General features: G+C 39.3%; 1 protein-coding gene across 1 annotated transcript in view; it reads left to right on the top strand.

Annotated features, from left to right (window-relative positions):
• The window catches only part of BRF1 (BRF1 RNA polymerase III transcription initiation factor subunit), a 359625-nt gene extending 343488 nt beyond the window's left edge, over positions 1–16137 (top strand). Inside the window, 3 exon segments of the mRNA XM_042446801.1 lie at positions 2592–2643; positions 8644–8812; positions 15658–16137. Coding sequence (XP_042302735.1) covers positions 2592–2643; positions 8644–8812; positions 15658–15695 — 259 coding nt within the window. The 3' untranslated portion in view covers positions 15696–16137.
• The last annotated feature ends 635 nt before the right edge of the window (positions 16138–16772 follow it).

The following is a 16772-nucleotide window of genomic DNA, read 5'->3' as shown; positions in this document are numbered from 1 at the left end:
GAGTCTTCTATTCTTCATAACTTTATGCCGCAATACGATTCCAAGCTTTCCCATCTTACAGATATCTTTTTGACATCTTTATTTTTCATACTCTCCGTTAGTACATCCATTTCTTTTGCTTCCCATAATTTACTTAGCCATTCTGTTTCACTAGGGATCTCCTTTCTTTTCCAATATTGTGCATATAGGATTCGGCCTATAGTAATCATATACAATATTAAGTGAAGTTTCTTTCTTACATTAGTATCCTCTATGATACAAATCATATTCAATAAAAAAATACGGGGATCTAGAGGAATTTCCACCTGAAGAATATTAATCATTAATCTATGTACGCTTTTCCAAAATTCTCTAGCCATCTCACAGTCCCACCATAAATGAAGAAAAGAACCTTCCTTTTTCTCACACTTCCAACAACGATTATTTGAGGTCTTATAAATCTGATTGATCTTAACAGGTGTCATATACCACCTATAGAGCATTTTGGTATAGTTTTCCTTATAATTTTGACAGGCCGTAAATCTTTTCGTATCCCTCCACGATTTTTCCCAGTGTTCTAATTCTATAACCTTATTTAAATCTTGTGACCATCTAATCATTGGAGTTCTGCTGTGATGAGTGGAGCTTATTCTTAGGAAAGTATGAATAGAACTGCAGTCAGAAACCATTTTCAATTGCATAGATTAAATAAATAATGTTTATTCAGATAATGGAATTTGGGAGTCTTAAAACCAGAACATTGCACCTAATGGAAAATAAAACAACGTGTTCCAGTAGAATGTCTGGAACATCTTAGATGCTCTTTATAGGTGTACAGATAGCATACGAGACAATCCAGTGAATCGAAGTATAGGGAAAATAGGGTAAAACTGGTTCCTCAAACTTTTTTTTTTAATTATTATTTTCAATGCATTTTGTTCCCTTCCTTGGAGGCTTACTGTAATTATAATATATACAAAATACGGCTGTAATAACCTCCTGCACAATCATCCCTTTGCATATTCGCAGCCTCAAGACGTCAGCATTCTTCGCCCTCCCCTGCAGCCCTACCTTGAAAAGAGCCTCTGGAAAATGCTTAAAAGTTTTGTTAATAAATTTTAGAGTAGTGAAAAGAACAGGCAATAGGCTCAAACATGTGGCTCTGTAATTACTTATTAGGCCACCCCAGAATGAAGGTCATATATCTGTCTGCTTCTAAGAGTTCAATATTAACACCAAAAAGGGATCGCTACACAAAAGCACAACTGTGTCTTCAGGGTGCCATCGGCTATGTTGGCCAGGCGTGTTGGAATCCAAAGATACTAAGCTGGCTAGGAAAGCTTGATCTATAACCGCAGAGTGCCCTTGGAGCATTCACCTTCTTTTAACTCCCTTGGGCTATCAACTGTTCAGCATCTTAATGCTGCTCGAAAATGTGCTTACCTCCAGCACTGCCAGGTCTTTGAATTTTAATATTCAGAGATAATGAAAGCCTTAAGCTCTTCACACATTACCTGGGTCTGTCTCCTCAAAGCAAAGTAATTTTCCCCCTTAAAAGAGAATATATATATATATATATATATATATATATTCAGCAAGCAAGCAACAGTTTGTAAAGTACCCTACATTGTGGAGCAAACAATTTTGTTATTATTTATTTAGAATTAAGTTAAACTGGACTTAGTCAAACAGCCACCTGGTTCTTAAAGAAGAAATGTAGTTTGTGTTATCCATGAAAACAACTGGATAGTTCTTCAGGGAGGGGAGAGTAAGGACCACTCAGGCGTTTAATGGAGCATTGTTGTTGTTGTTAACTGCTGTCAAGTTGACTTTGATTTATGGTGAGCCTATGAATGAGAGACCTCCATGTCACCCTATTATCAACAGCCCTGCTCCTTTTGTTGAGCAGCCACATGGTCCTTGGGGAAGAAGCATACAGCCAAATAATGCTGTTACTTTTTTTGGATCGCAATTCCCAAATTCCTGTAGCCATGGTGGCCACAGGCACTTTAAGACTAGCAAATTTAGTATGACTCATAAGCTGCAGATCACATTCTCAGATGCATGAAGTACAGTATTATTTTCAGTTGATAGGCATATATGCACAGAAAAGAGTGTGATCCAAGTTTGGAAACGGGGTATTTATGTTAAATAAGGAATCTGTACAGTAGGACTTATCTAATGGAAGTCATGAGAATTTATTGTTGTAAATGAATCAGGAAAATGCATTGTTAGTAAATGATTTTTAGTTTTAAAATAATGTTAATAAAAATATATTTAAATATATATATAAATGAGTAAATAATTTAGACCTTTTACAATTAAAAGGAGCATGATTCAAGGTGAACCTGAGTCTTCATCCAACAAGATTTTGGGTATTGATGGAGAAGGCCAGGGTTTCATTAGTAGTAATCTCTTACTGAGCTGCTGTAACCTGATCTTTTTTTCTCCTGCAGTTTTCATTTGATTTTCCGCAGGCTTCATATTTCTTTGTGGAGATTATCCCCCCCCCCCCCGCTGCAGACCCAACCTGTTATTTTATATTTGGTAGATAGACAACCTTTCTGTATTATCTCAACAGTCTAACATCTTGAATTCTTCTTTCACCCCAGGTTAAGACCCTTGATTTCAACACAACTAGCAAAAAAGCCAGCAACTGAAGAGGTACAGCATTGGTTTGATTTTTTTTAATATATATATATATATTTTCCCATTACCTGGAGAGTCATATAAAATGTATTATTTTACTTTCTCCAATTATGTTATATTCACATTTCTTTTATGCTATGCTATGTATATATGTCTGTATGTTGCTTTTGTGTGCCTTCAAGTCATTTTCAATTTACGTCAACCCTATCATGAGATTTCCTACCAAATTTGTTCAGAGGAAATTTGCCACTGGCTTCCTCTGTGATTAAGAGTGTGTAAAATCACCCAAGATCACCCAGTGTGTTTCCAAGACCCTGGTCTCTAATTCAACACTAAAACCACTACTTTACACTATACTGTACTACACTGATTCTGTGTTACATATACTAAAGATTAAAATTCGAGATGTTGCTTAGGTTTTTGTAAATGGAGAAATTGCCTTGAAACCTGAAGAGGAAGCAGAATCACCACTAATAAACAGAAGAACAATGGCGGTTGTGCATTCTGGTTTTCTAAATGGAGAGTTTTTGGGACCTATAAAACAGGGACACAGTGAGATTTCTCATAGGAGTGATTCAGTAGCTGGGTTTGATCTGTCTGGAGTATGATTGATCACTGTATCTTGGACTTGAATTACTGCATATATTTATGTCTAAGTCTAGAAATTCTAGTAAAAAAATGACTCAAAAAACCTGAGTCAACTTATCAACAGGTCAATATAAATACTGTATTTTAACTCTTATTTTAAAAGGAATCATTCCCTGATGAAAGGCAAGACCGTAATCTGTCCTGAAAATACTGACACCCCCACCCCACCCACATTCTCTCATTGTTTTCCTTTGCTTTATCCTTCAGATCCTTTGTTATGTGCCCCAAAGTTTTACCCTCAACTTATTGACAAGTCAGATAAACATCCATAATTTTGGCCCCAAAACTTGCCGTCATCTTACACATGAGGTCGACTTAGAGTTGAGTGCATATGGCCATTATCTGGGCATTTTCTTTCACCCAAAGCTTGTTGCTTAGCTTCTTGCATGGGTCCTTTGAAAGTTATTTGCTCTGTTTACTTCCAAATATCTGCCTTCTCTTTTTTGTCATGCTCAGATCTAGATTATACAGACTAACCCATGGGGAGAGTCTGGTACTGGATGACCCCTGATTCCTTCTCGCACTATGAATCACAAATGTGTTTTGGTCCAAAACATGGCTGAGTAAAACCAAATGCCTGCTTTCCATTTTGTATTATATCATAAGTAACTAGATCCAAAGAACACACACACTACATCTGTCTGCCTGTCTGAGTCTTAAATGATTGCCACTAATTTGCAGATTGTGTTTCCTTCTTATCCCCCAAAGTCACCTGTTCTTGCACTGTTTTAAAATCTGGCTACTTAATTTTGCCAATGGCTCAGTATGGTTTTCACAGGGCTTTGTTTTTTTTTTTTTTAACACAAGGCAAATCATATGCAATTTTCATGCAAGTTTTTAAAGCCCAGCTGTAATTTGGTTTGTCTGTCAGAAACCATTTCAGGATGTTTACCTAAATAAAGTCTTTAACATCTTCATATTTAAAATGCATGTGAATAGGGAGGGATTCTCCATCCCATCTCTGCTTCCCCAAACAGCTTTTGTCAGTGATGTCTGGGAAAATAGATTCTCTTTTCTTTTCTTTTTTTCTTCTTCTTTTTACTTTTCATGCTGTCCTCATTAGAAAAACCTGCACATTTTAGTACAGAGACATTTGGGAAATGGACATGATAATTGGAAGAAGGGCCTGCTTTAATTAGGGTTGTGTAATTTTTAAAATAATGGTTCAATTGTAGCTCCTTTAAATTCTGCCGTTCTTCTGTGTAAATGTTCAAGGCAGGTGGAAATTCCTGGCATAACAATTAATATAAATTGGGGTGGCATTTTTACTACTGCAGCTATATCTGTTTCTTTGGATACCTGAATTCCCTGCAGTGGTATGCTGGAGTTTTTGAGTTACGTAATTGTTCTGGAAAGCAAGAAAGACCAACATGAAAGGAAAAGGTTCCGATCCCTTTGACCTTCTACTGTTGAGGTTCTGGGGGGGTTGCCCTTAATGAACATGCCGTTGGCAGGCCTGAAAAAGTGGATGAGTCCTCCAAAGTTTCTTTGACTGCAATCCCATATTGTTGTTCTTAATTGCCATCAAGTTGACTTTGACTTACTGTGACCCTATGAATGAAAGACCTCCAAGTTACCTTATTATCAACAGCTCTGCTCAGGTCTTGCAAACTCAGGGATGTGGCTTCCTCAATTGAGTCTATCCATGTGCAATGGGGTCTTTGTCTTTTCCTACTGTCTTCTATCTTACCAAGCATTATTGTCTTTTCTAATGAGTCATATCTCCAGAGTACAACAGTCTTTGTTTAGTCATCTTGCCTTCTAGGGAGAATTCAGGCTTGACTTGCTCCTGGACCCATATATTTATCTTTTTGGCAATCTTTGGTATCTCTAGAACTCACTTCCAGTGCCACATTTCAAATGATTTGATTTTTTTTCATATGAGCTTTTCTTCAAAGCCAAGATTTCACAACCATATATAGAAATCAGAAATACAGTGAGCCCTTGGTATCCTTGGTTCCAGGATCACCTGCAGATACCAAAAAGAATGGATTCTCAAGTCCCATTAAATACAGTGGCATAGTAAAATGGTGTCTCTTACATAAAATGGCAAAACCAAGCTTTGCCTTGTGGAATCTATATTTTTTGGAATAATTTCAGAACGTGGATGGTTGAATCTGTGGATAAGGAATCCATAGATATTGAGGGCCAACTGTACCATATAGACATCATATAATGCCTATTGAACTGGCTGCCAATATACTTCCAGTCTGAATTCAAGATGCTTATGATGATATTTAAAACCCTAAATGGCTTGGGACCTTGGTACTTGAAGGAGTGCCTTTCTCTATATGTGCCGGGCCAGGGGGATCCCCCTCTGTATCCCACTTGTAGGATCAATACATTATGTGTGGACATGGGAAAGGGCCTTTTCAGCATTTGTGCCCCAATTGTGAAATGCACTCCCCCCCACAGAAACGTGATGGGCACCAATGTTGTTTCATATAGGTGCCATGTAAAAGCATGGCTGTTTACTAAAATCTTTGGGTACCACTGATTTATCTCAAAATGCTAATTTACATGATTTTAAAACTGTTTTAATATTTTAAACCTGTTTCAGTGTAATTTTAGTTAATATGTTTTTAGTCTATTTAAATTATTTTTATTATTTGAAATTAGCTTAACTTTTTTGCACTGATTTTACTTGTGCAATGCCCTCAAATCTTTTTGATGTAGACTGGGGTAAAATATTTTAAAAATAAATATTAAGTGAACGAATCTGATGGCTCACAGAACAAATCTGAACACAGCTGTCATAGCTTGGTTTGGGACCCAAGGATTCAAGATCAGAGCTTGCAAAGATCTGCATCGACTGTTGTTTGGGAATCCAGAGACTCCATGCTCTTATGCATCCATACATATAGGTACACACATTTTCCCCTCCATGCACATCATGGCATACCCTCATGTGCATACTCAACTTTGGCACACTCTCATTACCCAGAAACCTCCACTGAGACAGTGGTTTACCCTCTGGCACAGACAGTGGATAAACAACCATCTCAGAAACTAATGCACTCCTTTCTTCACCAGATGAGGTGGGGAAAGTGGCTTTAGGGGCCACATAATGAGTGGCCAAGGGTGTGTGCAAGTTGTGCACCCTTGATTAATCCTACTTCTGTTGATGCTTGAGTGTGCAGTTAATGGTTACAAAACGTTTTTCTGATTGTGGCGTCTCATTAAGATGAGCATCGGCTGGAGACTGATACAGTATTTTCCAGTCTGATATTCAGTGTTTATTTCAAAGCAACATGTGGCCCTTTCCATAAATAATTTTCCTTTCACTTTTGATAAAAATGTGTGCAAGAGAGAGGGGAGAGATTAATAAGGTATTGTAAGAAGCAGCTGTTGGGTTAACAGAGATTGATTTTCCTAGTTACCTTCATTTGTTTCTTGAACCCCTCTTTTGTCTTTTTGGTTTAAACTTGGTGGCCCATTGGGTCTGTAGCACATGCACACTCATTTGCTTATTGTGTATACACCTTCCTTCCTTCCTTCCTTCCTTCCTTCCTTCCTTCCTTCCTTCCTTCCTTCTGTTGGAGAGATATCCTCCTCCTGCCATGCTTGTGGCTTCATTGTGGTGACAGTTATTAAAAAAAAAACCCCAAATATGAACCTGCATGTCTGTACACCACCTCTTGTTAAAATCATAGGCTGCCTTTTAAGTACTGTTGTTATGCAGAACAGCAAACACTCCCCAGAGTTAATAATACCTCTATATCTTTATAATATCCTGGTAGTGTTGACTTTCCCTTGTTGGTTCTGATCTCTGTGGGGTGCTGTCATCTCTGCAGTGAAGCCCCAGAGACACAGCTTCTTGTGAATGTTTCATGGCTGATTTAGGAATTTTTCTACCAAATTTCTTTTTCAGTGTCACATCCTACAGCTTCTCCACAGAGAGGTCTTGATCTTTGCTCACTTACTCACTCTATTTGGGATCAGATTCTTACTTGGTAAAGATTCACCTGAGCCATGCGTGTGCAGCCTCAGCAATGACTAGATGGTTTCTCAATTTACTGAACATTACAGGACTTCTCTTGTAGAAACTGAGCTCCTCTCTGCAATGTTAAATCATTGACCCAAACTTGACCAATTCTGCCTTAACCAAGGATGGGGTTGGTGTCAAACCCCTCCTTCCATTTTGGATTACAGCTTCCATCGCCCTGACTGTTGGCCATTCATTCATTCATTCCATTTACAAACTACTCAAGTAAAGCTCTCTGAATGATGTACAGGTTTATTGTTGTTAACTGCTCTTGATATGGCTGGGGGGGGGGTCGTTCAAGTCACCTAGTGTTAGTGACATTAAAGATTGAAACCAGTACTTTGAACTGTTTGGCTAATGCACAAAGCAAAGCATACCACAGTATGATTGTATTGGCTAGTGTCCTCTTTTAGACTAATAGAAATTTTAGGATTTTTTCCCAGGGACAGCCCCATTTACAAAAACATAGATAGAGACATAATTCATATATCAATCTGAGTGGGTAGAAGACATTCCAGGTCATGATGGTCATCTGTGTGTCTTTGACAGTGTTGGATCAAAGCACCCCCCCCCCCAATAAACCTTTTGCTTTAGGAAGACAGCAGCTCCTTTCAGAAAAAGACTGAATACCAGACAAGGTAGACCATCTAGATGCTATCTTCATACCATCTGGATTCAGTCTTATAGCCCCTCATCCAGTCCATTACCAAGCACTGATGAATGACGGGAGTTGGGGTTCTCCAATTTCAAGAGGGCCACAGTGGCAATATCTTGAATTGAGCTCAAATGCAACTTGGAAGCCAGTGGAGTTCTTGTAAGACTGGTGTTAATATGGTCTCTAAAATGCAGCCTGACACCAATCTGGCTGCTCTATTTTGCCCTAGCTACAGCTTCCGAACTCTTTTCAAAGGTAGTTCCAGTGGTAATATCCTGAGATCTTCTTATTAAAGATACTTCAGACCTTGGTATGCAGAACATGTGCTCTACCAGTGAGATGTTGTCCTTCTAATTCAGTATTTTAATAAAAAACTTAATAATGAATTATTGACCTTCCTTCTAATTGCTACAAAATATTACCTTATTCATCACTGCACATGTAATCCATCTTTAATATTTTTGCCTTTACATTAAATGAAGGTCTGAGTAAACTCAAATGTCAGAAAAACGGGGACCCAAAATTGTTTTGCTGATATATCTCTGTCCATTTAAGAGTTCATTTGTACCTTCCTACCTGTTAACATCTGTGTATCTTTAATATTTACCTAATTCCATCTTTGGTCAGCGTTTGAACATCACATCAACTTAAATTTCTCTATCAGAGTGAGAACAAAGGAGAAAGGTTAGGTAAAAAGTTATCAAATTCTTTTTCTCATCCTTTGCAGGCAGTCTTTCCAAGTACTCAAGCAGAAGCCCAAGAAGTCGAAAAACCAGCAAATGTACTGGTAGAAACAGGACCTGTATCATACAATCATGAGGAGGATGTGGAAGAAGAAGAAGTTGAAGAAGAGGAGGACCACTGTGTGAGCGCCCTTCAGTTAATGGGTGGAAATGGTAGGCCTTAATTTTAGCATTTAGAGACTCACCCATGGTGGAATATTAGAAAGAAAGAAAGAAAGAAAGAAAGAAAGAAATTCCCACTGAATCAGTGGGTATATACTATCTTTCTGTTTCTGTCAACATTTACTTAAGTTCCATTCAGTCAATGGGTTTACTGTTGATTGCTTGTTTGTTTATAGTATTTCTCTATCACCTCCCAGTCCACAAATGCTCCCAAGGCGATGAACAAATAAAAACTAATTAAAACAATACAGAGATTAAAAAACATTTAAAAAAGATTAAAATACTCTTTAAAAACTCCTAAAAGAACAACAATCCTAGAGTCCAGTTATAGAACAGTTAAAACAGCACTGTCAAACATTGAATGCCATGTGAAACAGCAAAAATTTGGCTGTCCGCCAGAAGCTTAAAAGGGATGGAGCCAGCCTAACTTCCTTGGGTAAACCTTGTTACATGTACCCACCAACCTAACTTCACAAGATGTTGGGACATGTAACAGGGCCTCCTATGAAGATGTCAAATTTCTGGCAAGCTCATATGGGAGGAGGCGTTCTTTCAGATATCGTACCGCCAAGTTGTTTAGGGCCTTGTAGGTCAACACCAGCACCTTGAATTGAGCACAAATGCAAATTGGAAGCCAGTGGAGTTCTTGTAAGACTGGTGTTAATATGGTCTCTAAAATGCAGCTTGACACCAATCAGGCTGCTGCATTTTGCCCTAGCTACAGCTTCCAAACTCTTTTCAAAGGTAGTTGCATATAAAAGCTCATTACAGTAATCTAATTAGGAGGTAGATAAGGCCACATGAATTACTGTGGCCAGATCTGCCCAAGAACAGGCACTAGTTGGAACTAGCGCTTCCGATCCTAGTATCCCAGATGACGATGAGATCATCCATGAGTCTGTCTGGTGCCATACCTTGCATTGTTTCTCCTATGCAGGTAGCGGAAGGGCATAAGCTACACTTTGGCATGGCATGAATAGGGAGATAGTAGTTGCAAACTGTTAAAGAACATATTCAGTGAAAGGAGGCAGTGAAACTATTCAAAGACTTAGCCACGTTAGTCTGGAAAATCAGTATGCAAAGGAATCTGGCAGCACTTTTGGATCTGCATCTGAGGAAGTAGGCTCAAGTCTATAAAAGCTCGTGCTACCAACTTTTGTCTTTCAGTTAGTCTCAAAGACTAACTTAGGAGCCACGTAGGAGGGTTAAGAACAAAAGGAGAATGCCATAACAGGAGGATATGATAATGTTACATGTTATCAACTCAAAATAAAGAATTAGAATATAGGAAAAATCAGTCCAAGAGTCATTTTGCCCTATCCCCATCAGTGCAGGAAATGATAGCTAAAGGATCCTTATCAAGTGGTCATCCCACCTCTGTTTAAAAACCTCCAATGAAGAGGAATTGCCCCCCCTGCCAAATATTATATATATATATATATATATATATATATGGGGATGGTAAGATGTTTGCTTCTTTTTGTGATTTGGACTCTGCAGAGACTTCACCTTCCCACTTTTGAACAAGGCACCAAATTATGCTTTCCACTCTCTTGTCCCATGACAGATGCCCATACTAGCAGCTGCAATTTAGTGTATGTTCTCTTTCAGTGCTTTATGTGGTTTGTCTGTAAATGTTTTCCCTATTTAATTTTTGATCGTTGACATTTTTCTTCTTGCTTTCTGAGAGGTGGCATCTCTCTAATACATTGTGATCTGCTAAATCTCCATCACTGCCCAGCTTCCTATCTCTCAGACTTTCCATTTGTCCTTCTCTTTTATCCTCCTTTCCCATAAAAATTTTCACCCTCCTAAGTTTGTATGTTAAGAATTTGATGTTCCTACACATTATTATTATTATTATTATTATTATTTATAATATTATTATTAACCTTTATTTATAAAGCTGTAAATTTACACAGGCTGTTACAACATCTTTTTAATTGGACGGTTCCCTGCCCTCAGGCTTACATCTAAAAAAGACACGACACAAGGGAGTGGTGGTGGGGAAGGGGCCTCTCTAGAGGATAATACATATAAATACATAGCAATACAGGAAAGATTCAATAACACAGGCAACAAAAGAACATCAAATAGCAAGTGACAGTTTGCAATGCCTGGAGGAACGCTGCCCCTGAAAAGGATGGTCTTCAACTCCATTTTGAAGCTGGTTAAAGAAGACCCTCCCGCAGCACATGGGCATCACCTGTTGTATTGGTGCCTAAGAAAGGAGGTAAAGAGATCAGGTTCTGTGTGGACTACAGGAAACTGAACTCTGTGACACGTCCTGAGCAATACCCTATGCCTAGGGTGGACGAACTCCTGGAAAAGCTGGGACGTGCCAAGTATCTGTCTTCTATAGACTTGGCCAAAGGCTACTGGCAGATTGCTCTAGCAGAAGAATCCAAACACCGCACTGCGTTCATCACCCATATGGGCTTGTTCAAGTTCAACGTGCTTCCATTTGCTGGAGCAAATGCCTTCAAGCTAATAATATTGCTGCATGTATTATAGTTTAATAATATTTAGAGGATTTTTTGGTCTGTGTTGTTCCCCAGGGTCTGAGCAAACCACAGTAAGGAATTCATATGTATATAGTACAGCAAATTGAGCAATAGATCTTACCCCTTCTCATTTACTACCAATTGAGCTCCAGCCATGAAACACCAGTTTGAATGGAAAAGTGATATAGTGCTTCCACATGATGTTCAGGCTTCAGCTGTGATTTCAGGCACAGGAAAGCTTTGGAGTGACTCCTGGATGATGTTAATTTTATTACGAGATTGTAATTTTGACCAGGTGATCTGTGAAGCATCTCTTTGTGGTTCTTGGTTGCACGAATATGGTCAGCCAAGCTGATCAAAGTAGCTAGAGATTACTTTGATAACCTTTTGAGAGTTGGCAAGTCCCCCCTCCCTTTTGTGGTCACGTTTTCTCCCTTTAGCAGTGGCTAGTAATTTTTGGAAGGAGGGGTGCTTCTCTTCCTCCCCCTACTACTCCTTACTCACTTCATGGGAGAAAGCAAGTGTTCTATAAACATTGACACCTGTAGCAATAGGGCATGTTACTCTAACTCCATGGGAGTTAGACCTTGGACTCCATTCTCAAAATGGCCTTTCAAGAATTCAAGGAGGTGACCAAGGACTATTAACCCAAGTCTGTGGTTTCAAGTGAAAGACAGCGCTTGACATTGTAGGATGACAGCACAACAGAGTTAAAGACCATCCTGTTCAGAGAAGCGTTCCCAGGCATTGCGTGATTATCATTTACTATGTGATGTTCTTTTGTTCCCTGTTTTTTGAACCATTTCCTGTATTGCTATGTATTCTAGATGTATTTTCCTATTATCTCTTAGACTGTATGCCATAGGCAGGCTTTCTCTTATATATTTATTGCTTTATGTACAGTGCTGTGCAAATCTACAGCGCTATATAAATAATAATAATAATAATAATAATAATAATAATAATAACAACAACAACTAAAACACATAAGCATTCCTTTCCAAAGGAATCTTTCAGCAATGGGAACCATAAGTTCATTGGGATATGGTGTCCATGAGGTAGGGTGGGGGGAGCTGAGAATACATTTTTATTACAGTATTGAAGCTTCTGAATGCAGTATAAATCTGTACATATAGCCAACAACTTGACATGGAAGCCACTAATTGTGAGACCTGACAGTGTCATGCTGAGAAGGCTGGTGCTGGAGTGTTGATTATGTGTAGCGTATGCAACTTGGCACCCTTAATTTAGCAGTGGATGTTGATTTCAACTTTTGTGCGAGGTCTGTGGAATAATCATAACAGACTGGTTTGATCTGAGGGGAAAGTAATCACTCAAACTGTAGAAAACTCTTTTTTTCACTAGCATATATGATTAGAGTTGCTTTCCCTGAGAACTGCGTCTGTATAGGCGTGTCTGTCGCTGCTGAAGGAAACTCATAATGATGATGATAGTAAATGCATGAAACTTGTTAAAGGTCACTGTACTGTTTTCCCACCACCACCCACAAATGTAGGTATTTCTAAATCCTTCCAAAATATATTGTTAGTCTCTCTATTTTACAGCACGCTGATACCTTTGTATTAGGGAACATGAATGTAGGAATATTTACACAAAATGCATGTCGCATCACTGGCAGAATAATAATGGTTTATGTATGCCTGCCTGCACAAAAATCTGTCCTGATAACTAGAGCTAGAAAAAGTAAAATTTGGGGGATTTATATACTCATAATCCCCCTTGGGCAGGAGTGGGCATAGTGGAGCTTTTGGACTACATGTAGCCCTGGGCCCCACTTCTTGTGGCCCCTGGTGTCCTCTATCACCACCAAAGCACCCCAACTCCTTTTAAAAAAAACAACAGGGATAATTTGGAGTAATTTTTGCTGCTGAACCACACAGAAAGCCTCCCAATGTGTGAAAATACACTAAAATAACCTAACCCACTTCCACAAGCACCCTAGAACCCTATACAGGCTCCAAATGCTTCCCAGTCCCTCTCAAAATGGCAGCAAGATGTCATATGATTGACTCCCTTTCACCATATTGAAAGGGACTATAGAGGACAGTGGAGATATTTCGGCTTGCTGGTGAGAGCAACTTACAGTAAGATGTGGGGGAAGAGGGGGGATTAGCTTCTGTCCATCACACAATGGCTTACTCCTGCCATAGGGGATTCAGGTAGTGATAGCCCTTAAATGTTTTGCAAGCTCCACTGATAACATGATGAACGTGTGAGGATGAGACTCTATTTATACAATATGACCCCTATATCTGTGGGATTAGTACCCATGGTTTCCTTTACCCATGTTGGGGGGGAAAAGCTCTCTCTAGGCATTTGTTATGTCCCCCAAGCAATTTTGTGGTATGCTTTCAGCAGAGGTTGACCATAGAGACATGCTGGAGGATCTAGAAATGCCTAGAGATGTCTTCTTGCTAGGAGGTTCTAGGTTCTCCAGTGTGACTTCATAGTCAACTCCCTCAGGATGTCATTCATTTCAATATTGTTTGCTATTATTTGCATTTCCATAGTAAATCTAGGACTGTGTCCCTCATGGATGCAGGAGTCATACTGTATCTCCCCTCGCCTGCCCCAAATTGGGAGTGAAGGTGCCTATGCCCATTTGAGCTTCTTAGTAGAAGAACATTAGAAGAGCCCATCTGTTTCATACACTGGCCATTCAGATGCTTATAGGAAATCCAGAGGAAGGACATGGAGACAAGAGCCTTCCTCCATTATTGCCTTTCCCTTATCTTCTTCAGCAGGACCCAGCATTTATTGCCCAAACCATTAACTAAGGCATCAGTCAGAAATCTGTCGATATAAGCAACAATAGCCATATGTTTAATGTGCATCAATACAATATTGTGTCATTATTGCAGTCAGTTGAATTGCTGCTTCTACTATGTACAGATCCCTATTTTTGATTGCTACCTCCTTTTGTGTATGTGTGTGTATGTGCCTTCAAGTTGCCTGTCACCAAAGAATGCCAGGTGACTATATAGGCTATATTTCAGAGGGAGGAACTGGCAAAGCCATCTCTTGAGTATTCCTTCCGTAAGAAAACACTATGAAATTCATGGGCTTGCCATAAGTCAACAGGCAACTAGAAGGCACATATGCACACTTCTGTTTGGGAAGACATAATGGCATAACAGTTGGCATTCTGGCCTTAAACCAGGGAGATCCAGATTCAGGCACCCCCTTGGCTATGGCTATCAATATGACATGGTTGCTTATAGGTTTGAAAAGAGGAGGAGGCTCTTTGGAGGAAGTGCATCAAAGTGTAATGAGAAGAGGGAGGGTGTTTAATATAATGCAAATTGAGGAAGTGAGAAATTTTTGAACTCTGTATTTAAAGGGTCTCAAACAGATCAGGCTTAAACCTGCTGAGAACTTGAGTCTGAGCTGTTTTAATTTGATTTTTTAACTGGAAAAGGCAGATATCAAAAACATTGACCTGTTTCTATGTGTTTCTAAATCTTTAGAGCAGGGTAATTGTAATTTAAATGATTTACTAGCTAGAGCAGCCAGAAGAGGCACAAATACCCAGACTACGTTTGCTCTTTAAATATAGCATTTTCCATCCCCAAAGGATTCTGTTTAATCACAGTGCAAAAGTATATATTAGTGAATATAAGTACACATGGTAGAGGCTGAAATAGGATGGGACAGAAATGGGGAGATGTGTCCATGAAACTTAAGTTTCCCACAGTTCCCAGAATCCCTTGGCCAGCATGGCCATTAGGACACACTCCAAAATGTCATTTTTCTTACTCTTTTTGTTGTTACTGGGTATCTTTCTGACTTAGGGGAGCCCTGACACAAAACTGTAACTGGGTTTTCTTGGCAAGATCTGTTCAGAGGAGGTTAACTATTGCCTTCTCTGAGAGAATGTGACTTGCCCAAGGTTGCCCAGTGGGTTTCCGTGATTGAGCTGGAATTTGAATCCTGATCTCTTGAAGTCCTAGTCAAAATGCTACACCATGCTGACCCACTAAGGATAGGTTAACTGTCATTCAACTTTCAAAGTTTGCCTTTCCAACAAAAACTGTAATTTGATTGCTTGATTGCCTCAATGAGATCTATGTCTCTTTGGATTTTTGACACTTTGGATATTGTAGGAATTTGCTCACCTACTCATTCTTGAGACCAGCTTCTCAACACATGGCTGCATTTCTCTGTGCTTTCCGCTCAGTCTCATCTCTTTCATACATCCTTTGGATGTCCAGATGAGAGGAACAATATCTGCTGTTTACCTTTTCTCTGTACAGTGCTTGGTATAAATGATGCTGTTCCTTCTAATACTTTTTTCTCCCTTTGGTTTTGCAGATTATGGCTGTGATATAGATGACGACGAAGGGTATTAAACCTGTTTTGACTCTAAACGGAAATGGTGACAGGAGCTACCTGTTGACTGTAAAGAGAACTCGTCCTAATGTCTAAACAGAAGCTCTTCCATTCATCATGGACTCTGTTTCATTTCTCTTGACTAATAAGCTGGTCCTAGGATCTATGGGCTGGCCATTGGCTTTTGAATACTTGAAAAGTTTCCAGATCGTGTTATGGAACAGGGATTAATAGAAACATTGGCTCCAGAGAACAAAGGACAAGAGCTCAGCTCAAATGTTGGCCTCTCAGAACTGGAACGTGTTCGTAGCTAACTCTTGAATCAAGCCACCTTGGTGTGAAGGCGTACATAGAGGAAGAGCATATTCATCTCTTTCACAAGCAAGACTTGTGCTCCAGTGTTACATCAATCTTTCCATACTTAAAAACAAAATAATAAATAGAACTGGGGAGCAAATGACACCCTGGCAGGTGGCCCCTTGGAAAGCAGATCCATGCATGTCCTTTCTCAGGCTATAGTGTTGATCATTGTAGCGTTCACTGCAGAGTTGACCATTGCTGGGCAGGCATCTTCTCCTTAGTATAGGACAGCAATAGTAAACCTTGTTTGTATGCATAAGAGGAAATAGCAGGAGGATTATTTCTTTTTAAAGGTTGGTTGTTGCGCTAGAGAAAAGGCCTTAGGGGTGCTGGCACCATATTGGGTATCATATTAAAAACAGTTATTATTTTTGTTTATTAACCCAAGCCTTCTTGATCATTCACTGCTCTTTTTAATAAAAATAGAGCTTGCTACAGTTTTATTTTTGGGACTACAACATCTGCAGTCTGGGGAATTCTTAAAGTTTTAAGCTCACAAAAATGAACTTTTTCTAGCTCTGAGATAAAGGTAGGGTGAGTTACCAATGGGCAGGGCAGAGCTCCAGGAACAAACATTCCTGACTGTAGACCATCTCACAAAGCTTTTGTGTCCCTATCACATTTAAAGAATAAAGTTTTGCCTTCCTGAGGGTTAGATTGTGGAGTTCTCAGGTTTTGGCCTTGGGAAATCTTACTCAGCTTTGTAAAATGGATGGTTTTGCCTCCAGTAAGACACA

Source organism: Sceloporus undulatus, chromosome 1 (assembly GCF_019175285.1).
Source record: "Sceloporus undulatus isolate JIND9_A2432 ecotype Alabama chromosome 1, SceUnd_v1.1, whole genome shotgun sequence".
Taxonomy (NCBI): Eukaryota; Metazoa; Chordata; class Lepidosauria; order Squamata; family Phrynosomatidae; genus Sceloporus; species Sceloporus undulatus.
Note: the sequence above shows the minus strand (reverse complement) of the source record. Positions and strands in the feature narration are given on the sequence as shown.